Source organism: Camelus ferus, chromosome 2 (assembly GCF_009834535.1).
Source record: "Camelus ferus isolate YT-003-E chromosome 2, BCGSAC_Cfer_1.0, whole genome shotgun sequence".
Classification (NCBI taxonomy): Eukaryota; Metazoa; Chordata; class Mammalia; order Artiodactyla; family Camelidae; genus Camelus; species Camelus ferus.
Window position 1 is genome coordinate 116,247,817 of NC_045697.1, and position 27,597 is coordinate 116,275,413.

Here is a 27,597-nt window from a genome sequence, read left to right on the forward strand (position 1 = left end):
AAATACTGTACAATGCCTAAAGTTTAAATTAAATAGTTCTCGATCCTTTCCAGAGGACATTAACTGACTGTTTCCATGGATAACTTTAGCGGTAACGTCTGAAAGAATGAACACTGATTACCCTCTAAGGATAACGTACTGAAGGACCATGAACACCAGGAACATTTCTATTGGGGAGTGAGGAGTTCTGATACTATATACATTGTAATAAGGTTTTTATCAGCATCCTCTACAAAGTTTCACTCAACGCTGGCAAAGACACTGTTGCAATTCTGGAGTAGTCAGTGTCTCCCACCTGAACTCTGATGAAAGCAAATCCTCTCACCTGAGTAATTTTACTTCTAACTCCACAAGTCCCATGGAATAGTCTCTTTTCTTTACTCACACTGATACAATTCATTACCACAGATGTACAAGTTATACTCTGTCAACTGTTTAAATTCTGTCTGCGATTGCCAAGAAGTAACAGCTACTCCACAGCACCCTGCAGGAGGAAAGACTACCAACCCACGTGAGTTTCTGTTTGGATGCAAGATAAAGAAAGATAACTAACTTAATAAAAAGTAAACGGTTTTATCTCTGAATCCAATTTAAAGGTTTAGATAATATGCCTACCACCATTTCTTTAAAAGATAAAGTAGCAGGCAAATAATTCTTGATTGTAAACATAATGGAAATTAGGGTATTTCTGAGTACACGAAGTTGATTAATTACGCAGAGCACCCGGCGTGTGCCAGGGACTGGGGCCTGGTACAGTGGATGGGCTTAAACAACTCATAGTTTCATTTTGTTTCAATAGCAGAAGCCTAATGTAAGAAGAGGATTTTTTTTTAACATTTTTTATTGATTTATAATCATTTTACAATGTGTCAAATTCCAGTGTAGAGCACAATTTTTCAGTTATACATGAACACACTTATATTCATTGTCACATTTTTTTCTCTGTGAGCTACCATAAGATCTTGTGTATATTTCCCTGTGCTATACAGGATAATCTTGTTTATCTATTCTACAATTTTGAAATCCCAGTCTATCCCTTCCCACCCTCTGCCCCCTTGGCAACCACAAGTTTGTATTCTATGTCTATGAGTCTATTTCTGTTTTGTATTTATGCTGTTTGTTTGTTTGTTTTTTAGACTCCACACATGAGTGATCTCATATGGTATTTTTCTTTCTCTTTCTGGCTTACTTCACTTAGAATGACATTCTCCAGGAGCATCCATGTTGCTGCAAATGGTGTTATGTTGTCAGTTTTTATGGCTGAGTAGTATTCCATTGTATAAATATACCACAACTTCTTTATCCAGTCATCTGTTGATGGACATTTAGGCTGTCTCCATGTCTTCACTATTGTAAATAGTGCTGCTATGAACATTGGGGTGCAGGTGTCATTTTGAAGTAGGGTTCCTTCTGGATATATGCCCAGGAGCAGGATTCCTGGGTCATATGGTAAGTCTATTCCCAGTCTTTTGAGGAATCTCCATACTGTTTTCCACAGGGGCTGCACCAAACTGCATTCCCACCAGCAGTGTAGGAGGGTTCCCTTTCTCCACAGCCTCTCCAGTATTTGCCATTTGTGGATTTTTGAATGATGGCCATTCTGACAGGTGTGAAGTGATAACTCATTGTAGTTTTGATTTGCATTTCTCTGATAATTAGTGATATTGAGCATTTTTTCATGTGCCTATTGATCATTTGTATGTAGGAAGAGGGTTTTCTTAAAACTCATCTAACTCTAGATTTCTTAAAAACCTAAAAAAAGGCCACAGACTCACAGAAAACCTAGAAAAAGGCCACAGTTACAAAAAAAAAAAAAAAAAAAAGTCAGGCTGGAAAACGTATGACAACAATCTATACAAAAATATGTCCTTCCTAGGAGCAAAACTGTACAACACAGAAAAACCCTGTTGGGTGAACTTTAACAGGTGAACAATAATAAATAATACACATTATACTCAGTGTCTTTAGGACTATCTATGAAGAGTCAATAATGCTATTGAGGAACAGAATTTCTTTTCTCCTTTCCGAGTGTATTTGTGAAGAGCACCAGGAGATACTATATTAGGATAACTAAAAGTCCAGGTCCTCTTTGGATATACCCAGAAAGAACAAAATAATTGAAATGGGACAAGAGAGCTTTGCTTTTGCTGTGTTTAAGTAACAGCGAGACTAGGATGGGGTGTCTCTCTTCCACCTCATTTCCCTTTGGGTAAAGCTACCTCCTTGGGAAAATGATCAGACTTACAATTATAACAGACCTGTGAGATCCTTGAGCCCTGAAATCAGCTGGAAGTTCTCAGAAACGAGAGTCCAAGGCAAAGGACAAACCTGTTCTGTAAAGAGCCAGACAGTAAATGCTTCAGGCTTTGCAGGCCAGACTCAGGCTCTGGCATGAAGGCAGCCTCGGACAACACGGAAAGACTGAGCCCAGCCGTGTCCCAACAAAACTTCATACAAAACAGGCTAGGGGCTGAATGTGGCCCAGGGGCTACAGTCTGCTCATCCCAACCTAGGGGGTTAAATTTTCAACAGTTTGATGGCTCTGTCCCTGTCACACGGGGACATTCACCCAACTACTCTGGGTATTTATTTCCTCTACTCAGAAGTCCAAACTGGACAAGGGGTTTCAACATTTTTAGTGGTAAATCTCCTCTTTCTAATAAAAATGAAGGGTGGAGGCTAAGCTAGATTTCTAGGACTCCCCAGAGGCCCCGAGAAGCCTCCACGTCTGTGAGACACTGAGGAAACCATTGGTCAGCTGATCCCGAAGGTTCCACTCAACGCCAAGAACCAGCGTTGGCCTCAGCATCACCTCAGGCACCATCAGAAGGTGAGGGAAGCAACCTGTGGATCCTGGGCCGTTCAGATTCCTGAGAAATCACACGATCTCCTCCCACAAAGAAGAGCAGCCTCATGACAATGTTAAAAATGACCAAAAGTACAGGGGAAAAGCAGAAGACAATGAAGTTAAAGCTAAATTCTAATCTATGTGTGTATATAATTAAGATGTCTTTTGCTACAAATTTGCAAAAATTTTACCCAGAACAAGTTTAATGACAGGTTACTTTTTTCTAAAGTTCTATATATAATCAATAAGTAAGGTTTCAGTGCAGCATATTTAATCTGTTTCTGAAATCACCTGTTAAGAAGTTAATACATTTGCTTATAAACCATTCTACAATTTAAAAATGGTCACTGTATCTATTAAAATGGGTCAAGGCTAGGATCTCTACTTAGTTACAGTCTGCAAGTTAGTTCCAAATATTAGAGTTTAATTTTATAAGTCTATCATTAATTTAAACTGTTGTCCCTGATGATAATCAAAATCTCAAATTAACAAAATTAAAAAAAAACAGATATTGCATAATATAACAAAGGTGTCACAGGATATCAGAGGAAGAATTTACACATATGTCTGTTAAATAACAGTGAAGCACGTAAATCACAGTTCAAAATCCCAGCACCAAAGTGATTAAACTTACAGGCAGGTGACTGCCTGATACTCCATAAAAATAACTTTGTTCCACAAAAGTACACGTTTCTATAAGGAGGACTTGAACCAAAAGTTGCTGCCCCTTTCAGCTTTCACCCAATTCACTACTAACATAGAAGCATACAATTACTTTTTCCCCTGTACCTCAAATTCTTGGGAAAAACAAAGACCAAGCCATTAAACATTTGCTGGCTCCAGTTCTGTGCTGCAGAGCACACCAAGTCCTGGGCTTTAGACATGACTGGCAAGCCCCAGGCCAGCAGGCTCTCTAGTGAGGCTGGTGGACACAGAGCAAGTCAGTCCATTTTAAGTGAAACCAAGGCTCCAGCTTGGACTACAAATTCAGGCATATACTACCTCCCAGTCCCCCACACACACACCCAAAACAATTAACTTATATTAAAAAAAAAAAAAAAGACTATTTTAAATTAAATCCCACTCTTTCCAATAACATTTCTAGCCATTAGCTTCTGACAGCAAACTGCTTAAATGACCTAACAACACATTAAGAGCAATTTATCTACATAAATCTGGAATGCGATCATAAAAAGCCCATAAACAAACACCACGGTTGCCCTAAGGCAGGACATGGTGCGTACTTATCTAATATCAAAGCTAGTCTTGTACAATAGCCAAAAAGATTGCACTGTGTAGTGCAGGGAAATATATACAAGATGAAACCACCTTTCTTAAAGACAGAAGTTTGTAAGTATGAATCAACAAGTTATAGAAAGCTCTATTCAAACAGCTGTTACAAACATTGTATACACAAACGTATATTTAGCTCTAAAAAGTGATTATTTAGCTTTTAGGAGGAATGACAAATTGAAAACTTCAAAGTCCCAGAAAAATGACAAAATATTACTACACATAGAAACTTCAGATCACAAAATTGGAGCACATTAAAAAGTTTTCAAAAAATAAGAGTAAATTTTTTTTTGTGGGGAGGGGGGTAAATTAGGTTTGCTTGTTTATTTATTTGTTTGTTTGTTTGTTTGTTTTTAGAGGAGGTACTGGGGATTGAACCCAGGACCTCATGCATTCAAGGCATGTGCTCTACCACTTGAGCTACACCCTCCCCCACAACAGAGTAATTTGAAACAAAAAGAATTGACTTAGAACATATAAATCTACATCTTACTTGAAATCAATACTTAAATCAATAGTCATCATGTAGAAATAATTATACTTAAGAGTTACATTCAGTGTTTTATTTATATCTATATATAAAATTCACCCACTGGTATTTTAACCTCTATTTTCAAAGAAGAGACTGTGCTTCAGAAAATTACTAATCATACATCTAATAAGTAAGCCAAGAAGTTGAATATGTTTATACATTATATATCTGTATTCATTTCTCCCTAACTGTGGCTAAAGGAATACAGCTGTGTAATACATTAAGACTTTCAAAGAGGTCTCCCGAGAATCACTGCATAAACTTAGGAAAACGATGTCTCCTATGCAAAGTAGGTTGGACAAATACTATCAACCGACAGCACTCATCCATCTTCATCTCCTTCTTTCCGGCCCTTCTGTAATATAGAGGCGGAAAAGGAAAATACTCAAACTGTCAGTCTCCTAGCAACTAGGAGGAGCCACGGACACAGCTCCGGCCAATTGCAAGTACCTGGAGAGGGTGTTCCTTCAAAATGAAAGGCAAACTCTTTCCAAGAAAAGCATTTTCCACCTCCTCCCTTCTCTCTTCTCCCCTGCTTGGTGGTGCAGCCATCACCTTGGGACTTGGAAAACTAAAATCACTTGCTAAGTAGAATGAACTGGTTTTCTTAGTGACAACATGACCATCTGCATTAACCCTGCACCGCCTAACTTTAGAGTTCTTACTGTGTGTGGAAAATGAGCCCACAGGTAAGCCTCTGTGTGTGCAGTTTCTGATAACCTGCAGACTAATGCAAGTCTAACTCAATCCAAGCCAGGAACCAAGTCTATCAAATGGATGTATATTACAAATCATTTTGGTGAATCAATCGTAAGACATGACTGATGAAAAATCATCTAAGGGAAAAATAAATACCAACTATTGAAAATAATAATACTAATAATAAAAAACGGTAAACACTCTAAAGACTGTTGAAGAACTTTAAAGCACACAAACATGTTTACTCTGGGAGGCTGATATTACCACACTCACCCATGGTAAAATTTTAGCAATCCTTGACAAAAACAGAACAATATGGTGAAGGAAAGGTAAATTTACTTATTCTGAGATTATGACCTTTCTATCTTTGCAACATTAAAATGTCCTTTCTTCTATGAAATGGGGTTAGTGGGGAACAAGTCTACATTCATCTTAACATGCTCACTTGGCAAAATAAACAGGTGGCAAACCAACATCGGCTCCCCAGAGTTCTGCGAAGCTTTAACAGCCCAGGAAATGCAAGGGTCTGAGCCCCACTAGCGTTAAGTGACCTGCCCAGGACCACAAAGCAGTTTGTGGTCTGGACATCAGGGTCCAGGCTCATAACCGCTATGTTAGATGAAGGAAACACACTAAATAAACTCACAATGACTACTGCATGAATACAATCAAAGACACAAATGTGTAGCTACGAAGGAAAACAGCCACCCCACCACATGCAAAGTGGGAACAAGGACTTTCAAAGGGAAATGATTCTACCATGTTGCCTCCCACAGAGTTCCCTCGAAGGGATGGAGATTTAAACCACACCAAGGAAAATGGAATCAAGACAGGAATTCTCACCCATTACGAGGTAGGTCTCAGATGACCTTAGGTTCAGAGAGTCGCATCTGGGAATACAGAACTTGGGGGTTTCTGCATACCCGGTCTGCCTCTGGAAGAAGTCTGTGATTCCCCAGTGGAAGGAGCAGGGAGGTCCTCAACGATGTTCCCCCTACAGCCAGCTCCTTGGTTTACTCCGGCTCTACCAAAGCCAGGGGCCCAACATGAACGAAGCCCAGAAAAGAACTGAAATGCACTTGAATTCTTCTTTACCTCAATTCTTGGCATCTTAGGCTACTGTATTTCAATTTTTTTTTTAACTTATGAGTTTTTCAAACTCATCTCTGGTTGTTTGGAAATGTATCAATGTAATCAAGCATTTTCTTAATCCAACAACTAAATCATGTATCTTGGATGGCCAAACATTTCTCACAACTCAATCAAGAATTTTCTAACAAATAGGAGTGTGCTTAAAAGAAAGCAGAGTTTGTAAGACTGCATAATGTAGCTTAGGGAAGAAATCAGAAACCTACTGCCTTGAAGGATTCCAACAGTTACATACAGAACAACTGGATGCATGTTAAACAGGGTTGGCCAACACCTACACACTTTCACAGGTTTTATTTTATAAGATTGGAGTTGCTTCAAAGCCGGGCCGGCTGTTTCCTTTTTCACAGGTGCCCTCAGATGCAATTTGTTATCAAAAACATCAAACAGAAAAAATCTTATTAAAATATAGAAAATAAATGGTTTTATCTTTACAATTGAAAAGAGTAAGGATCTTCCAGCTTTAACTTATTTGTAGTTATCTGAAACATCAGGGCCCGTATTTTTCAATCCAATCTTCCGGCACCAACTTCAGTAACAGGGGAAAAATTTTAAAAGTACACAGTATACAAAAACAGCATGCATCCTCCAGGATTTACCACACACACACACAAAAAAAGGAAGGTAGGTGGCTAACGTGAGGGAGTGAGGGTTGGGGGAGACTGGCATTGTAACTGAAATGCAACAGCATATATGAGTATATATATATATATATATATATATATATATATATATATATATACACACACACACACACATATATATAAATATAAAACTAGTTCAAGGTAGAAATCTCTCTACAAATCTTTTTTTATATATATATAAATTTTTAATTCTTTTTTTTCCTTTTTGGAGCCTGGTAGGAAAAGTGCAGAGGAAAGAACTGCACACACAGCCAGAAGGTACCATCCTCAGATGTAACAGTGCCTCTGACCAGCCCTCTTAAACACGCCCTTGCCATTCCCTTGTCTCCCTCCCACCCCCTCACTCCTACCAAAAGTAACAATTTAAAGAATTTTTAAGTTCACAGGAAAGGAAAAGGAGGAGGGGGAACCTGTGGACTTGATTTCGCATAGACTGACCTCCTTCCACCACAACCACAATTTCCTTTCTGCAGTGCTTAATGTGCATGTTGTATTTTACCTCCTACACACTTTTTCTTACAACAAAAACTCTAATTTACTTACACTCAAGATCATGAAACATTCACAACTGGTAAAATACACTGCATCTTGTGAATATCTACAAAATCCAGATGGGAATAAGGGTTAAATAGTTAAAAGTTACTGTTTTAGCTCTTCTTGTCCATTGTTTAGAAGCTTGTGTGTGTATGTATTTTAAATTTCCTCTAATAGATTGCTTTAACCATGTCACTAATGGTCCAAGGTATACAAATATTTAGCTAAAAGGCACTGAGCTCTTCATTAAGATTAAAGATTAAATCATTAATCAGGAAAAAGATTTTTTTTTAATATCTTAATTTGGTAGCCCCTCTTCAGAGTCACAATAAAACCCTAAAAGCTATGTGGTTTTTTACTTTTAATTTTGAAAGTACTTTAGACTAAAAAAGTTATTTAAAACAATAGTTCGGAGATCCTATATATGCTTTATGCAGCTGCCCATAATTTATTATCTAAAACAAACACAGTAAAATTATCTATTCAAATTTCACCAGTTTTCCTAATAATTTGTTTTTGTTTTTTCTGGTCCAGGACTGAATCTAGGACCCACATCTCATCTGGTTATCCTGCATCCTTAGGCTCCTCCGATCTGGGACAACCTGGGCACTTCTGAGTACTGGCCATTTTGTGGACTGTCCTAAAATGTGAGTCTGTCTGGTATTTCCTGCACTCAAACTGAAGGGTGTTGATGTGTCTGCCCATATAATTTCAATCACCTAGCGATCTGCTGTCTGCTGGTTTCTTTACTATCAAATTATTGATTTCCCCTTTATAACTAATTGATTAATCTCGTGGGGGAAGACACTTGGAGCCGATGGAAATATTCTGATGGATGCTATTTCTCATCAGACTCTCCCCCACTCATTTTGGCATCTACTGATCCTTGCTTGCAACAATTATGACTGGGATGTGTGCCTCCTGGTGATTTTCCATTTCCATCAGGCGTTCTACATTTTTTATTGGAATTCTACTGCAACAAAGAGCTGTCTCTTCTCCTCCATTTATTTATTTATTCGATGGTTTACTTACATTGGCATGAGCTCATGGATATTCTTCCCCTAGAGGTTATAATCCTTCTTTATTTTGTCGTTCAAATTGCCCCCTGGGCGACCTTCATAAATACAGTCATTAAACTTCCTTCTGAATTGTAATACTCCACTTCAGTTGGGGAAGATCAAGTAAATTCTTCGAATGAGGGGTCACTGATGGTAAGTCTGGCTTTACCACTTACATTGTGACCAAAAAACACTTTTCTATGGGGAAAAAAAAAACTATATATATTGAAATATATCAAATGTGCTGTACCCTCACAACTCTTGCTCATCCAAGACCTTTACTCTTTATTATATATGTCATTATTGAATTTTCTAATCACTGTCACTAAGTCCACCTTACCCTGTACTGTGCCCATCCCCAAATATTTTTGGTATTTCAAGAACACAGCACAAACCACTTAGAGACAATCGGAGAAATCATTTTAGCCAAAAGGTAATGAGCCTTAATTACGCTGAGTGAAAAAAAAAAAAAAAAAAAAAAAAGCTGATCCAAAAGGTCAAACACTGTGATTGCATTTATACAACATTCTTGAAATGACAAAAGTATAGCAACGGAGAACAGGTGAGTCCTTGCCAGAGGGAGGGTTGGGGAGTGAGTGTGGTTATAAAAGGTAACAAGAGGCACTCCTGCGGTGGCGGAGTCCTGCATGTAGGTAGGCTGTATCACCGCCAGCATCCCGGTTGTGACACGACACTCCAGTTTTACAAGGTACCCGTAATGGGGAAAACGGCGTAAGGGGTACACAGGAGCTCTGCGTTAGTAATTACAACTGCACATGAATCTACAATTGTCTCAAACAAACAAAAAAAATTTTTTAAAGATAATGAATTTCAACTCTAGATTGAATATTCCGCAGGATAAGATAATCAGCACTGTGCCCCAGCCCCTCAGACCCACTGGCTGCTAGCTGGCTGCTGGGGAAGTTACTATCAGGCCTCCCGGGAGCAACCGGCTCACGGCTAACCTTTAGGGTCTCTCCTCCCCTGGTTAGCTTTTCTGTTGCGGAGGAACAAATACCACAGGCCAGGGAAGGACAGAAGGGGCCACGGGCCAATAAGGGTGGGCTGGTCAACTGAGCCACCAGCAGTGAACAGCATCCCGGCGTCAGTTCTCATCTCAAGTCATTTGGCTCATATTAAACAGCTGAGAAGTTCTAAACCTTCACAATCTACAACTTCCAATTCGTAGAAGGCAAGCCATGAGAACTGTAGTGGGAGGAAAGGGGGCGTTAGTTCCAATGACAAAACAAGGTTCTCGTTCAAGTCACACCAACTCCTTCAAAACACTTTTTATTGCTTAATGGGCATGAAAGCATAGAAATGGTGCCAAGAGAATTTAAAATGCAAGGACTAAACCTCCCGCTCCACAGAAGCTAACCCCCCACCATCACACCAATTGACTGAAGAAGTAAATACCTGAACACAGCAAGACACACACACACACACACACACACACACACACACACACACACATATACAGAAATGGCACAGCAGTTCAGCAAGTGCTGGTTAATTAGCATGTGAGACCAGAGACGGTGGTGGTTGTTTTTTTTTTCCTGAAAAGATAAAAATCCTAACAGTGAATATAACGTGGCCATCAGCGCACTTCCCCCCACCCAGGCTGATATGATCACCGATAATGTGTTTTTACTCACTATATATATTCGAGCTCTGGCAAAGCTGCACAAGACCAATTATGTCTACTAAAAATTCTTTCTCCTTCCTAATTTCAATGTTAATTCATCTATCTAACCAAAAAATGGTGTGGGGAGGCGAGTAAGGAACTGTCCCCACAGACCTGCTACAATTGTCACCTTGGGCCAACTCAAGTCAACTGTAACCTTCAACTCAGGTGTTCCTCAACTCTTCCGAAGGATGGAACGTCTAGAAATCACATTACCATTACAGACATACAAAAATACTAACGTATTTAGCAGAATGATGTGATAAATTAGATACTGTGTATTAGATTCCAGAATGTACATGTAGAAGACATCAAAGTTTAAGGGAAAATAATGTGATTTTTTAAAAAATCTTAAAAATCAAGACAATTACATTCGACCGCTTGGGTTTTCTTCCTGGGAGCTGAGTGTCCGTCATTGTCATGTGCCACAAGCAGGCTGCACTGGCGTACACGTGTGCCCAGTGTGATACACGAGCAGCTGGTGGACACGTGCACACAGCGGACTCTACCTTGTCACTGGGGCTCCCAACCACCCAGCCCCGAAGACCAGACCTCTACTCGCTATCCTCAGACCACAAGCGTCTACACCACATGCAGTCATTTTCCATCCACCTCTCATCCCTTGGGCTCCAGGTACCCTGAACAAAGGCCCACCTGTGTTTCCTCACAACCGCATGTGCTACCCAACATGACAATGGGTTTGTCTGGACTGTCCTTCATCTCCTCCTGTCCTCTGGCAGCGTGAGTTCCTGCTCCCCTAATGTGCAACACACACGCATGCCCTAAGACTTAACACGCCTCTCTTCAGTGTTGGCACGGGACTGCTGTCACAGCACTAATGAATCACATCCTACTCAAGGACACAACAGATTGGGGAGTGGCTTGAAGGACCGACGTCTCATTTCATCCATGAATTCCCAAGGCCTGCTAAATAACAGGCACTGCATTAAAACGCGATACCGTAAGAGCTAATGTTAGGCGCTGCACTCAGCGGTAAACGGACTTCCTTCCACTCAATCCACAAGATAACCTCAGAAAGCTATAATCTACATTTTACAGATGAGAAAACTGTTACCGGAAATGGGTGAGGGGAGGGCACGGCCCCTAAAATACAGATTATCAAGGAACTAACACCTGCGCCCATGTCCCCATACCTCTTTATGCTCGTCTCGATCAAAGTTAGTTGAGGTCATTCCAGCTCCCTTTCGCTCCCTATAAAACTTACAAAGTAAGTAACAAAGCTAAAGAAAGAGTAAGTTTTCAAATGAGTCAAGAAAACATACTCCACCTTTTTAAAAGGTTATTGTATCTGTATTTCAAATAGTTAATTTATGTCTGAGGTATATACTCCTATTTATTTATGTAATATTACTATATTTGTGTGATTTGAATTTCAAACATCACCGAAGGCAGACTTTACTGTGATCATTTAACTCCCCCCAGAATCCACCTGCATAAACTTTTTTCAGGCCAGCGGTAATTTTTTTAGAAGGGTGAGTACAGCTCAGTGGTAGATCATATGCTTAGCATGCATGAGGTCCTGGGTTCAATCCCCAGTACCTCCATTTAAAAAAAAAAAAGAAAGGAAAAACTCATTCACACATAGTAATTTTTTTATAAGAAAGAAACATTGTGAGTTTTCTTACAAAGCTATGAAGCAAAGAATCTCCGATTTCAAGAACAGAGCTTTGGGGAGATAGTGTATTGGCCACCCCCCACCCCTTCTTTTTAAATACTGAGACACAATAAATAAAATAAAGTGATAGGAGGTTACAGACAGTTTTGTTTTTATTTTATGTCCTACTCGAGAGGAAAAAACTGCAATGAGTTGGCAACCAGGTAGTCCTCTTCCTTTTTTTAATTTTTTGAGTGTTCTGTGAAATCTGAAGGGCTCTGTTAAGCCAGCTTCCACACAGCACTGCAGCTGGAGAGATTCACTCTGAACCTCGGCCAAGCTATGCAAAGCTAATTATGGAACTGTTAATTAATAAATGTTTAAAAGGTTATTTGAAGGCAACTAAGTTTCCACCAACATTGCAAAGGAGTGTTAATAATTTTTATCATAAATTTAAGTCCTCACATGTTCAAAGTCTCATGCTAATAGAGTTTGAAAAAAAATTTTTTTCACTAATAAGTGTGCATTTTTTTAACCTACAAATTCAGATTATCATTGTTATGAAACCTAAATGCTTGTAGCCAAACAGGCATTACTTTGTGAGACACGCTTTCCAAAATTGCACCCAGATTATTCAGTTGTGTTTTATGAACAAAAACTACTTAAGAAAAAAATATTTATTACTAGAGCCCCAAAATGAGCCAAAGTACAAAGTATAAACTGTCAAAATATGAAACTGCTCATAAATAATGATAAAAAAGAAATGGAAATTTTTACTGTAATAGACACAATTCTTCCATTAGATTTGAAAGTTAAATTTTCACCAGAGTTACTCTTTTGTGCAGATTCTCATAATTTAAAGTTCTCTGGGCTAAAGGTACTTTTTCAGCCCTCTGGTTATGATTCAAGATGTACTGTACTGAGTGACTTTACAAAGAATTAAGTCTTGTGCTGTTATGAGCTCTCCCATGACAAATTTATGAATTAGTGACTAAATCAAAAGGTGTAATAGCCAAAAAAAAAAAAAAAAGTTTTCCAATAGTGAAGAACAAAGTTAACAAATTATTAACTAGGAAGGGACGAGGTGGGAGGTGTTTTACACAAGCCATTTTAAAAAGTAACTTTTACAACTAGCTAAAAACACATCATGTTAGATCTTAAAAGTAGAAGAAACAATTCTGCAATAGATGTTTCACCTGAAAAACTAAAAACGGGCGATTAAACACTCTACATAAGCAATCTGAAAGGGTTTGAACTCAAGAAGTTAATAAAATGGTTTAGACAAATCATTTTATTGTTTAAAGCCTTGGGGGGGAAGCTGTTTATAATTTATTTACATCTTTTACTTCACTAAATTGCGTAGGTGACCAAGCTTCCCATTTAAGTGATTAAAGACAGAAACCCAAATAGTTTATTTAATAAAGCAATTACTTAAGAGTCCTGTTTTTCAACAGAGGTGCACTGAAATACATCAACAGAACATTTAGTGTTCCTTATTTTCCAGGAGGTTTGTTATCAGGAATACAGTGCCCACTGACTAGAACTTAACCACTTTTCAGACACACAATATGGGACACACATTGCATCAAAGACGGCTTTCTTCCTCCTCCCCAAGGATCAGGTGAGTGACAGCCCCTTAAAGCTGAATATGTGAGATCTGCCTAAAACTTCGGGTGACAATTTTTGTTGTTGTTTCTCCTTACTATTCCCTGTCTAGTGACATACCTAAATAAATGGGAAAATGGGTTCCCACTGGGCATGAAAAGCTCCCTAATTTTATAATAGTTTTCCAAGTCCCTGTGTTTACAGAGCCTCTCCTCACCCCCAGATTCTCTTCCAGCTAACTCCTTAGGTTACACCAGCGACATCACGAATACTTCTAGACAGTTGACTGACCTAGTACAAAAGTATGTCTTCACAGTTTGGGAGAGAAACTGGGTTGGTGGGGTTGAAAAAAAAAAAAAGAAAAAGAATTCAACAACAACACCACAAAAATCAATTTTCCTCTCTTTTTTTAAAGTACCTTTCTTCTGCCTGTCGTGAGAATCACACAAACTCCTCTACCAAGGCTATTCTGAGAAACAGAAGCACAACAGCAAAACTTTCCTAATTCATATCCTTCTGTTCGTATCAAGTTTATATAAGTTTGCTTTTCTATTACAAAATCCTAACTCGAGCACCCATGAGAAAAGATAGTACAGAAAAACTTCCAGCTTTTGCCTTCACAAAGCACTCAGTATCAAAAGCACCTTGTACCAAAACATTTTTTACTTTTGAGCATATTTCAAACTTTTAGAAGATTAACAAGCCAGTAAAGATGGAAAACACATTTCAACTACATTTCACATTTCCAACTACTTTCTCTCTTTAAAATAATAATAAGTAATCACCAAGTGAGCGTCAAAGTTAGCAATATGGACACTTACGAATGTTCAAAACGTTTGGTAAGTTTCCCTGCGTTTACTTTTTCTATGAAGGTGTGGTGGGGGGAACATACTGTTTTCAGATGGTCCCTGAAGCTTTCACGTTGTGGGGTTAGTAGTCACTGGCCAAGCTCTATGCTGGGCCGGTTTTTACTCCATTCTCCACAACTGGCACGGGAACAGGAACGTTTAACAGTTCACTTCTCGGGCACAATCCACCCGCTGTCACAGTGGAGGTTTTGTCTTCCAGTTTTGTTTGGTGACCCACCCCCTCAACTTTCCACCCACCTGATAGTAGGTTTCACGTCACTGCTATTCTAATCAGCCAGCCAAAGACACCACTTCGCCTCTAATTTCCACGAAAGGCCTCTGACATCATTTTCTGACCAGCCTGGCTAGGTTCTAATATTCTCAGCATGTATGATTTCACTTGGCACTTCAAACACTGGAAGGTATTGAAATATTTCGCTGAAATTTGCTTTTCCACCACACTGTGACCGGGAACGTGCATTTTCAGATACACAAGACTGATTCCACTGACAAGTGTAAAACAAACAGCAGATGAAGAAGGCACAGCAGAGGAAGGGCAACAAGGTCAAAACAGGACATTCTTTGTTTTTGACAAAACAATACTGCAGAAGAGGAATTTTCTGGAGTCACTGTGAAATGAATTTTCTTGTAAAACTATCACCCATCTTCCACACGTTTGGTAAATATGTGCAATCTACCCATCATCCCCAGATGTGATGGCTCTGCCAGAAAAAAAAATCAAGAATCAAAAACGGTACCAGGTGCCACTCCTGGGCCTTGTCCAAAGACAGACAGTGGAAGATGCTATGTTATTCTGTTCTCCCTGCATTAAATAATAACAATCAACGTCAGAGAAGCAGAGCATTTGGATGTGAACAGATGGCATCTAACACCTAACAAGCAAAGCAACTCTTTCAAGCACTAGATCCTAAATGTCTGATGGTCCCAAGGATCAGGAGGGCTTATTTGTCTTAAGACGGTTGGCAGCGGGATGCCCTGGAGTCACTATCCCCACGCTTAGGAACGTGCGTCATTATCCAGTCAGCCACTAAAAGCAAAAAAGTAAAATAAAATAAAACCACCACATTTTTATAAAATTTCCCCCTCTCAAGTCCAACTTCAGACGATCAAATCCAAAACCATCAGCAATTCCTCCACTTCAAGCAAGAGAAAAAATAAGCCTGAAGGTAAACGAACGCTTAAAACTAACAAACTTATCTAATTTTGACGGGGTTGTGCAACAGCGAAAGAACCCGCAGGGTGCCCTTCCTGGGGGTGTATCTGAATCTGCTCTGCAGTTGTCTGCGATTGAAACTAAACCCAAGAACCGAGCGGTTCAACTTTTCCCCCTCTTCGTTAGAAAGCAGCAGCCCTTTCTCCAAAAAGCAAAATAGCAAATATACCAACATCTCAACGCTGTATGCCGAAGACCACCACGGCTCTGTCTTTGGTAGAAGCCCTGCAAGTTTCCTCCTCTACCTCTGCAGACACCAGGGAACTCTGGAAGGTGGACGGGGCCGCAAGCACTGGGAAGGGAGCCTGCGACCAGGCTGGCAGGAGGGGCCGGCCAGGGGAGGTGACCACCCTCTCCCCACCAGAGACTCACAGGCCCGACGCGCGGCTAGAATTGGGGATGCTCGAAGGAGACTTTTCTCCTCCGCGGTGGGAAGGTCAGCTGCGGCGAAAAGAAGATCCCAGAGAGGGGACCTTAAGGCCAGGATGGACAGGGGAGAAGACGCCGCGATGGGATGCCATAGGAAGTTGGGCTCCTGATGAGAAGCGGGCGCGCGGGGCGCACCGCGCTGGGGGGGGGGGGGGCGGGGAGGGCGCGGCCGGCGCGGGGCTCACCTGGGGGGTCCTCTCGGCCGGGTTCTTCATCACAGCCTGGCGGAAGCTGTTATCCACGTAGGACGCCATCTCCCCCCGCGGCCCGGGCCGGGGCCGCTTCGCGCCCTCGGCCGCCTCCTCCCGGCCCAGCGCGCCGCCGCCGCCGCCGCCGCCTCCGCCCTGCGCGCTCCGCCCGCCCGCCTCGGGCCAACCAGCCAAACCGCGGCGGCGGCGGCGGCGGCGGCGGCGGCGGCGGCGGCGGCGGCGGGGCGGGTGGGGGCAGGGGGCCCGGGGACGGTGCGGCGAGGCGGGGGGCGCGCGAGGCCGCGCAGCCCCGGCCCCAAGGCCGAGGGTCCCAGCAGCGCCCGGCGCTCCCCGCTTCCTCTGCGCCGCTCAGCCGGGCAAGCGCCCTCCGGGCTCGGGCTCGACACGCCTCCCCGGCTCCCCTCGGGGCAGGCGGCGGCTCCTCCCGGCCCCGGCGGGCCTGAGCTATTTTTAGGGAGCTTCGAGCGACGGAGAGGGGGAGGCTGCGGGCGCTCGGGCCTCCTTGCCCTCTTCTCGGGGCTCCGGGCGGTACTCGGGCGCCTCGGCCGCCGTCGGAGGACGCTCAGGTCCGGGCGCTGCCCAGCCGCGGGGCCTCGGCCGCCGTCCGCGCCGCGCCGGTGCTCCGTCTACTGCGCTCCGCCGCGCCGCCCGACTGCTGCTGCATCCCCGCGGGCCGCCCCGCCGCCGCTCCGACCGCTGCCGTGCGCCCCGCCGCCGCCTCCCGCCATGGGCACGCTCGGAGCGGCCAGCGCGCCGCCGGGCTGCGCCCGCAGCCCGGTCGCTCTCGGCAACTTTGTTCCCGGTCTGCGCGGGGCGTGGGAGGGAAGGGGCCGCGGGCGGCCGGCTCCGGACTCCCAGCAGCGGGCGTCGCGCACAGCCCCCCGGAGAGTGTTTGGGAAGCGGCGACTCCCCTCCTCTTCCCCGCCTCTTCCTCCTCCTGCGCCTCGGCGGCCGCCCCGCCGCTCCTCAGGGAGGAAGCGGCCTCCGGGGCCGGTCGCTTTGTGCTGCAACCATGGTGAAGGGTGAGTGACAGGCCAGCGGCCAGTCGGCGCGCGCCGCGTCGGCGGGGGCGGGGCGTCCCGGCGCCGGTCCCCACCCCCGGCGCACCCCCCCCCGCGCCCGCCCGCCCGCCCGCCCGCCGGCCGCGCCCCGGGCTCCGGGGCCGTACCTTCCGCGGCGGCGCCCAGGTGAGCCGCGAGCCAGGGCCGTCGAGGAGGGTTGCAGCGCCCCCGGCCGGAGCGGCTGGGGCCCCGCACCGCCTGGCCTGGAGGAGGCGGCATCCTGGCGCCCGGGCGGAAGGCGCAGGGCTCTCCGCTCCCCGCTCCCCACCCCTTCCCCAGCGCGCGCCGCGCCCCCTGCCCACAGCCCACGCCGGGCCCCGGGGGACCCTGCAGCGTCGCGTCGCCTCGCCTCGCCAGACTCCTCCTGGCGCCAGGCCTCGGCCGCTGGGTCTGCAAGTTGACCCGGAACAGAGGTCCGGCCCGCAGCTTGGGCCGCCCTGGGCATTCTTTTGGAACCCAGGGTGGGTCCTAAGATGCTTCAGAGGCGAGAAATCCTCTAAGGATGGATTTTGCCTATTTGTAACTTGCTGCAGGGAAAACATTCCTCTCCTGCGTTCCGTGCACATCCGGCACCTCCAGACACTTAAATGAGCACGAAACGAAGGAGATGGAAACGTGCCAGTTTCAACACTAGACCAAATACCACCTTTGGACAGGCAGATAGTCCAGATTTAAAGGTGGTCGGTCTTCTGCGCGAGACCTGGACAGCAAGTTTTGTGACATCATCAGAAACACTGGCAGATGTGGTTTCGCGTTGGGCATAACAAACCTCCAGACCCCACATCCAAGCTGGACTCACGTGGTGCGGGGAACGCTGGGACGTAGCCCTTTAAAATGTCACCGCTCCTCCCACTCCCTCTCTGAGCCAGGTCGAGGTGTGTAAGGACAGCCAAGCAGCGGGAACCGCTCTTGTGTTCTGGTCCTAGGGGCTTACTTTTATCTGCTTCCCCTTGCCCCATCTCCAACAACTTCATGTTTGTTGTCTGTATCCAGCCATACTTAGGGGAGGATTGTTACTTGTATGACCTACTACGTGGAACTTTTTTCAAATTTCCGAACATACTTTTTCAACATCTAGTTTGGTTTAAACACTTGGGATAGGTTATGAACAATGATTTTACAGTCTGCAAATCACCTGTATTAAACAAAGTGTGTGGCTTCCACAAGACAGGACTGTCCCTGCCCGAACTTGTGAAACTGAATCTGAGTTACAGATTGTATCTCTAGAACCTTTCTATTACCCTTGCTCATACTGCTTCCCAGTATTTCTCTTGCACCCTTTAGCTGAGGCCCAGCATCAAATTCTTGATAGCGTAGACCATCACCTTGAAAGCAAAGGAACATGGGTATCATTACAGCTCTGCATAGAGAGAGAAGGAAAATCAAATCCAACGAAGTGAGAAAATATACCTGACATCTCCGTCTGGTGTCTGGTAAACACCTCAGAATTAACATGTGCAGACCAGGCTCCAGATCTCCTGCCCCAAACGTGTGCCACACACAGCCTTCCCCATTCAAATAAATGTCATCTACACCTCATCACCCCTTGACCAAGTGAAAAACCTTGGCATCTTTTCTTGGCTCTTTCTTGTCTCTCACACCCCACAAGTTTTCAGTAAATTTGTCAGCTCAACCTTTAAAGTACCATAGCTGGAATCTAACCTCTGACCACCACCTCTACTGCCATGACCCTGGTCCAAGTGGGCATCCTCTTTTGCTTGCACTTTGCAATAACCACCTCCCTGGCCTCCCTCTTCCTGCCCTTGACTCCAGTGGTCTACTTGGAACACAGCAGCCACAGTGAGTCTTTTCTCTCCAGCTGAAGTTACTCCTGTGCTTTAAAAAAAAAAAAAAAATCCATTTGCTCTCCCATTTCGTTGAAGGTAAAAGCCCAGGTCCTGATCATGGCCTAGAAGACCTATAGACCCGGTCCTCCCCGCACACCCCACCTCTTGATCTCTCTGACCTCATCTCCTCCTTCTCTACTCCCTACTCATTTTCTGGGCCACACTGGCCTCCTTGCTGCTTCTGGAATAAGGAAGTAAACCCCAGTCTCATGGCCTTTCCCTCTGCAGTTCCTCTGCCAGCCCACCAAAAACCAAACCAAAACAAAACCCAGAATGTTGTTCCCTCCCCTCCTTCTATCTTGATTCAAACATCACTTTCCCTGTGACTCCACTCACCCTGGTTCTCCTTGTTTTCCTCATCACCATCTAACATAATAAAATAAATTTTTTACTTATTTATTTCTTGTTTGTTTCCCTTCACTATAATGTGAGCTTCTGAAGTCATTAGTCTTTGTTCCTTTTGTTCATTGCTACATCCCCCAAGGTGCTGTAAATGAATGGATGACTCCAGCATTCCCTTGTGTGTGCATGAGACTGTTACGTCTTCTTACTTCTGCCCCTGATGGGGGAGGGGAGGCAAGGAGAGAAACAACCTTTCCGAGCCTGTTTTCTGTTCTTTAAAAAGCAGAGAAAAATTGCATGCCCTGAAGATGTGTGAGGATCAGATACAGTGTGCACAAAGTGTCTTGCACAGTGTTGGAACCGTAGTGTGTGCTCAGCAAATGGGAGTTATTTTTAAGATCGTTCTCATCATCCCAACCCTTTGAGGTTAATGGAACAGTTACTATCATCCTGTTTACAGATGAGGAGACTTGAGACTAAAATAGGCTACCTGACTTGCCCTAGTTCCAAGCCTGCCTTGCAGTTTGGAAGGGTCTGGGGCAAGCCGTCGTAGAACCCATCATAAATTATTGAAACTAGAAATGAACTAGAACACGGTGCTGCAGGAGGAACTGCTTGCTTCTGGTGTGAAACTCACACCCCATTTTCTTCCCATCTCCAATCCAATCCTTACCAGAAAAAGGCTCCCACACTTGAGGACACCCCAGCCCGAGCATCCAAACTACATCATACCCCTCACAAGAGCCATCCCCTGCTGATTCCTCCAACCATGTTCCAGCTTTGGATGGTCAGGCCTGGAAGTGGCAAGGTAGTAAGTTCCAGGGTCCAGGGTGTTCAGAGAGCATGAAACTCCTTGTCCCAAGGGGAGGGTGAAGTCAGAGCCAGGCCCTCCAGAGCCTGGGCAGCAGGCAGGCATTCCTCACCCAGACATTCCAGCCAGAACATTGTGAATTGCACATGCAAACCCAGCTCTTTATTTATTTTTTTTCTTTCTGAATGCCCTTCTGTGATACTGAATCGCACCAGTGACCTCAGGTGAGGGGTAATAACAATGTCTTATCCACCAACAGAATGACTCACTCCCTGTCAATTGCTAAGCTATCATTTAATTTCAATTAAAGTCAATTTTGCCACTGTTTATAATCTACTTATCTAAGTATGTCAGTAATGCTTATCACCGTTCAGTATCTAGGACACCTGATACCTGGCACGCATTGCTGTTTTATTAACATTTGACCATGAACATTTTGCTGTGTGTACCACGGACGATGGAATTAGACACAGATCTGCCAGCTTGCTGATTCGTCTAAACCAAACTGTGTGCATCAACCATAATCAAAGGAAGCCATCTATTGTGCTGCCTTATAAAGACAGGTATGAAAATGAGAGTTTCCTTGCACCGAATTATCTAGAAAATCATTAGGGGGTAGAAAGAGAGACAGAACACTGGGTGTTAAGTCTAGAAATTCAGTTCAAGTTCTGCCCTTAATACCATCCTACCTGTAACTTTAAAAAGCCTTGATGATTCCAACAGTAAAATCGAATACATCTCTAAATATATCATGGAGGCTAGGTGTTTAGGGTCATCTTTTAAAGTGAATAAAATAACTTTCAAAAATTCTTAGGGGTCCAGCTATGGCATAAGGTTAGCAAGTGATACCTCTATATCTATTTATAGAAAGTCACTTTGTTCCAAAAAACACATGAACGTCTACTGTTCAATCAGAATAAATATTTATTGGGCGCTCTGTGCCAGGTACTGATCTCTGTGCTTCAAGTACCAATGATGGCTAAGACAAACGTGGTCCCTTTCCCAGCCTTGTGGGAGCTTGCTCTGTGTGCCAGGCACTTGCCTAATTTACTCACCTCACCTAGGAGAATGCCCGGATCCAGGAAGCTGCCCACTTCTGCTAAGACAAGGACTCCTCTGGTTACCATTTTCTCCAGTTGTTATAACCATCCGAAGGCAAGGTTTAGAGCTGAGAGAGGTTGAATTCTATTAAAGATATTCCACATAAACACCTGCCTCCCCCACACCCAGCAAACAATTTTTGTTTACATTGTCTGGCAGTTACTTAAATCTCAGGAGTCTGGAGATTGTAGCTTCGACACTGTATATCAGTTTCACTGAGCTCACTCCACTAGGAAACATTGTATCTACCTGCATATAGCATTCCGGAGAGTCCCTGGTGGAGACTCCAGTTACTGAGTCCAGGGAGAAATACAGTGAGTTCATAGGAGAGAGCTCACGAAACAAGTTAGAGAGAAACTACCAAAAGCACAATTAGACTCAGACTGTTACGTCTGATTGGATAGGAATCACCATGAGTTCAGAGTTGAGGATGGTATCACATGAGTAAGAACGACCCTACTGGTGATGTCGTGTAGATGTTCAGATATTTTGGAACTGATTCTATAAGAAGAAACCATTTTTGCCCTAATTTATCAATATTATGACCTTGGTTCTGCCTTGGACACAGAATTAAATAAAAATATAAATAGAGGATATTCAAGCTCACAAATAAAACTGTTCTCCTCACTTACAGGATTGTGTTCCTCACATTGACATAACCACTTTCTTCCGTTGGTTTGTCTGCATTTGAAATATTCGGCCAGTGGGAGAGCACAGCCTTCTTTATTTCCAGCTTGTGAGAAAGCTGGTGCTGGCGTCTCTGAAAGGAAATGCGTTGTTAAACTTTTGATCCACCGTCAATTCCTTCTATTGTTGCCCAGTGTTTGGCATTTATCTTTATGAATTGCCCTAAGGAACTGTAGTCCAAAATCAGTCTGTCAATTTTAAGGAAACCTCTAAAGGGTTTACATAAAATATGCAGATAAGGGGTTTTCTTTAAGCCGAAAAATAGGTAAAATGAAGGACTGTATTTCAAAACCTAACACTGTCAATGCAACCACACCCTCAATGAGTACTTAATGCGGGGATTTTAAAAGCCCATACTGGATATCTTGAATGCTTAAATTAAACATGCCAAGAGAGGAGAAAAAAAAACAAAAAAACCTTCCATTGCAAACATGCAAAGTTAACACAGTGAGATAATTTTGTCATAAGGGAACATTGTATAAAGTTGTATCTGGGCTTCTCCAGTTATGTTAAGGTGATTACATACAACTGAAATTACATCTACTAGCAAACTGGTACCCAGTGCAGAATTTGTAAATGTCTTCCAATGAAGAAGAGCCGTTCCAATCATTGCTAGCTCTGGTCCCCAACTGATATTCAAGGGTAAAGTAATTGTGCTATTACACAGCTGTCTGTAGAGGAAGGTCAACATCAGACAAGGTCATCAGAGCAAAAAAAAAAAAAAAAAAAAAAAAAAGCAGTATTCTTGACCAGCTGTGACTTTTTAAATGCCAATACTAATAATCATTCAGAAGTCATGATTATTTAATATTCATTAAACCCAAGCCTAGTGCTAGGCATCGTGTGTACATAAACGAAGTGACTGTGCGCTGAGCTGACAAATCTAAATTGAGCAAAGGAAGTGAAGGGCAAACAAGGGCGTGGGAAACAGGCACTGAGGGCCTGTTTATAAAGGGAGGCTATCTCATTGTATCTTGTATTATTTTGCAACACAAAAATCTAAAGCAGAGCAGTCAGGAAGAAAGACACACTGCCTTTTGGGGGTTGAAGGAGGAAACCTTCAATAGGAAATGGCAGATGGGCACGTCAGAGACCTCAGAGAGGAAAGCACAAGTAAATGGTGAAAAGAGGGAACCTCTGGACGTCGGCTGAGATCTGATGTGAGAACCAGGTAAAGATGATACATGAGACGTGACTCAGAACCTTCCGACCCCTTGGGAGACACACCACAGAGGTCCTGGCCATCTTCAGCAGTGCTCTTCTTATGCGAATATTGTACTCATCACATAAGATACCCAGGACCAGTGGTAAGTGCTGGTAAGACATTTAAAACAGAGGTCAGTCCCACCTTATGCTTACCTCATCTACAAGGAATGAACCTGTGGCATCATAGCTGTCTATAAGAATCCAGAGATAATTAAATCAGGATAAAGACCAGCATAAACCCACAGAACTCCACCCCAACCTGGTCAGATGCTTCAGAGACAGATCTGTTGACACAGGAGACAGCATAGAAATAATTAGACTAAGAATTTTATCATGTCGCCGAAGGGGGAAAAATGTCGTTTTTTTCCCCCAGTGGAGTCAATAAACAAGGCTTTACATGGGTACAGTGGAATATATAAGTAATATAGTGGGAAAACCTTGGAATCTAATATCATACAACTTTGAATTTGAAAGCCTTTTCTGATAGACGTGAGCTTTGCGACCTGGAAGAAAGCTCTTAACCTCTCTGAACTTTAGTTTCTACCTTTGTAAAATGTAGTGAGAAATAGCTTCCTTGCTAGCTTACTATGACAATGACTCAAAATGGGATTTATAAAAGAAAATAATCTTACTCATCTCACCCCTCCCTTAAAAGGAATAGCGTTAGTCAAAGAATATATGGCCCTTCCAATTTCTAGGAAAGAATGATGTTAGTTTAAAAATAAATTGACCTGCCTGATTGACTTTATATGCAGAACTTTGACCTTAGAGAGGGTTCTTTTACTTAGTTTATGTCAGTAAATAAACTTTAATTACTTATTGTAAGTAGCCCAGAGCCTTAAAAGTAAATAAGGTTTTATCTGGGCCAGTGGCTCCTAGCTGGGGATGATCAGCATTTGCTCAAGGCTAAGAGTGTGACAGAGCTAGATGGGGTGGGTCTTCGCCACAAAGCCTCCGGGGCTCCACAGGGCAGAACCAGAGCTGTGTGTCAGGGGTAGGAAGGCAAGATATGGTGTTCCTGACCACTTCTCTTGCTTTGCTTCAGAAAGAAATTGTGAGTCCCTGGTGATATGTACTCACAATTGTCATACTTCATTTGGGGAATGCTTGAAACACATATCAAAAATCGTAAGCAGACATGGTTTCTCAACAAAGAGCTTTTAGCAGGAAATGTCAGACGTTATATATTCTTTCTTCTGTGCAGTTCATCTTCTTTTTTGTCCTTATATATTTTTAAATTTATTTTATTTTATTTAGATTCCAAATATAAGCAATATCATATGGGATTTTCCTTTCTCTTTCCAGCCCACTTCACTTAGAATGATGATCTCCAGGTCCATCCATGTTTCTGCAAATGGCATTATTTTATTCTTTTTTATGGCTGAGTAGTATTCCATTGTATATATGTACTACATCTGCTTTATATAGTCATCTGTTGATGGACATTTGGGTTGTTTCCATGTCTTGGCTATTGTAAATAGTGCTGAACATTGAGGTGCATGTGCATTTTTGAATTTTATTTTTCTCCAGGTATATGCCCAGGAATGGGATTGCTGGATCACAAGGTAAGTCTATTTTTAGTTTTTTAAGGAACTGTCCTCCATACTGTCCTCCACAGTGGCTACACCAATGTACACTCCCACCAGCAGTGTAGGAGGGCTCCCTTTTCTCCACAGCCTCTCCAGCATTTATCATTTGTGGACTTTTGAATGATGGCCATTCTGGCTGGTGTGGGTGATACCTCACTGTAGTTTTGATCTGCATTTCTCTTGTGCAGTTTATCTTTGGAAGGGGTACCAAGTCCCAGGTGTATATGGTGCCAGAAAAATGATCACAGGCAGTGAATCCCATCTTTTCTTATGAAGACCAATAGGCATTATCTAACAATGCCAGGATTCTCAAAAACCAGTTTTTTCCCAAGGCATTCCCCAAACAGGGTCCTGGCAATTCATTTATGTAACTCATAGCAATAGCCAACAGGTATTTGGGTGCTCACCATGCCAAGGCCTGTTCCACATCCTCTGGATGTACCATGCTAATTAATCTTCCAACAACCCTAGGAGGTGGGTTCTGTTACCATACACATTTTATAATTAGGGGAAACTGAGACTCAGTGAGTCCCAGAGCCAGGATCTAAACACATGCTCTCTGGTGCCAAAGTCTACGTGTCCAGCCTTCACTGTGGGTTTCTCAGGTCTTCCTTGGCTTATTTCTTAAACTCAGAACAAGTGCCAGAATTAACCACTTGATGTAAGTAATTAAGTTGGCTCAGTCCTTAGCCCTGTTTTCTTCTCTGTCTTCTGTCCCTGAGAAATGTGACATTCATGAAACATGTGATTATACTAAACCTGAATTCCAGCTCGGACAATACCCTAGACCTCCAGGCTTGCCCCCAGGACATCTGCACATAGATGTATACAGATGCCTCAAAACTGACAAGTCCAACAGAAATAAAGGGCTTAGGGATACACACCAGAGTGGCATCCGATACAAGGAATCAAAAATGTCTAAAGTGAGGAGGAATACCATGTTCATAAATAAGAAAACTCAGTATTAAGATGGCAATGTTTCCAAATATATTTTATTGAATCACTGCAATCCCAATCAAAATCTCAGCCAGTTTTTTGTAGGTATTGACAATCTGATTCCAAAGTTTATATAGAAAAGCAAAACACTTCTGATTAAAAAAAAAAAGACCAAAGTTGAAGGGCTTACATTATCCAATTTCAAGACTTACTATAAAGCCACATTCATCAAGACAGTGTGATATCAGCAGAGGATTAAAACACAGACCCACAGAACAGAATAGAAAGGCCAGAAATAGACCTGCAAAAAAAAAAAAAAATCAACTGATTTTTGACAAAGGGGAAAAGATAATTCAATGAAGAAAGGAGTCTTTTCAACAAATGGTGCTGGAACAATTTGACATCCACGTGCAAAATCGACATGTTCAAATTTGAGCTCCACATCTTTCTTCCAAAATCTCTCTCGAAGTACGCCCTTGTCTTGGAGAACAACGCTACCATCCACCCAGTTGCTCAGGCAAAACCAGGAGTCATCTTTGACTCACTCTCAGTCCCTGAGTTCAATTCTTAAAATTACGCTGAATCACAAGCCAGTCCTCCCTTCCACCTCTGCTGCCCTTGACCTAGTCCAGGCACTCATTCCCTTGAAACTTATTCCCTGTCTCCCATCCCATCCCCACCAAAAAATACTTCCAAAGGAGCAGCATGGGAGTTTCAGAGTATTCCCATGGAGGCAGCAGAGGAAACCATTGCTTCCCTGGCACCATTTGCAAAAGTGGTACCTACTCAAAATGTTTTAAGAGAACATGTTGGCATGATGCTTTATGATGATAATGAAAAGATATGACACTTAGTAATGTTGAAAGAAGTTGCACAGAGAGCACAGGCGAGGTTATAACCTCTTTATCCAGCCAGCTGCCCCCAGTCAAAGTCCAGGCTCCACCTTCTGGTGGGTCCCTGGCTAGAGCCTGGCTCTCACCCCTGGCTGGCTGCCCTCCTCTTAGACACTGCCTGGGCCTCTGCACAGCATGATCTGTTAAAAAGGCAAATCTCTCATATAATCCCAAAGCTGAGGGCACTTCAGTGACTTTCCAACACTTATCCCTTGTACCTTATACAAAAGCCCTGTTTTCTGGCTCAAGTATGCCTGTCTAGCTTTCTCTTCCACCACTTTCCACCCACATAACTTCGGCTCCCATCATTCCTAAAATTGGATCTATGAGGATTTGCCAAACTCTCTCATTTCCTTAACATCTTGCAGATTCACCTCTTGGCCAGAAGTGTCTTTTCTGCAAGGGTCACCAGTGAAACCCCTACTCCCTGCTTCAGGACCTCCCTGAGCAGAGGTCTGTGGGCAGGTGATGTTATGCAATGAGGTGGAACGCAAGTCCACAACGCATGCGTCCTAACCTAGATTCTGTCTTGCTACATACCAGCTGCTTGTCCAGAGGCCACGCCCATGCCTCCTGGGAGCCTCAAGACCTATTTTAAATGGAGGCAGTGTTATCTAGGTAAAACAGGGAGGCACCTGGGGAGGGAGTTCATGGCAACAGCAAAAATGTTTTAGCCAGGCAGACTTCTCAAAATGTTTACCCAGGATTTGTACTGAAATGTCCAGGCACGTTCCCTGCGGCTA

The 27,597-nt window shown here is 43.2% G+C and overlaps 1 protein-coding gene and 1 non-coding gene across 6 annotated transcripts in view; both read right to left on the reverse strand.

Moving 5' to 3' along the window:
• The window catches only part of RAPGEF2 (Rap guanine nucleotide exchange factor 2), a 219,735-nt gene extending 203,251 nt beyond the window's left edge, over window positions 1-16,484 (reverse strand). For all 5 annotated transcript variants that reach the window (XM_032465830.1, XM_032465796.1, XM_032465822.1 and 2 more), the window contains exon 1: window positions 16,358-16,484. In XM_032465830.1, the coding sequence (XP_032321721.1) occupies window positions 16,358-16,426 (69 nt within the window). In that variant the 5' untranslated portion in view covers window positions 16,427-16,484. The remainder of the gene's footprint in view (window positions 1-16,357) is intronic.
• On the reverse strand, window positions 4,499-4,571 carry TRNAS-UGA. Its single transcript has one exon. It is a non-coding gene; the product is annotated as a tRNA-Ser (tRNA).
• Window positions 16,485-27,597: the final 11,113 nt, after the last annotated feature.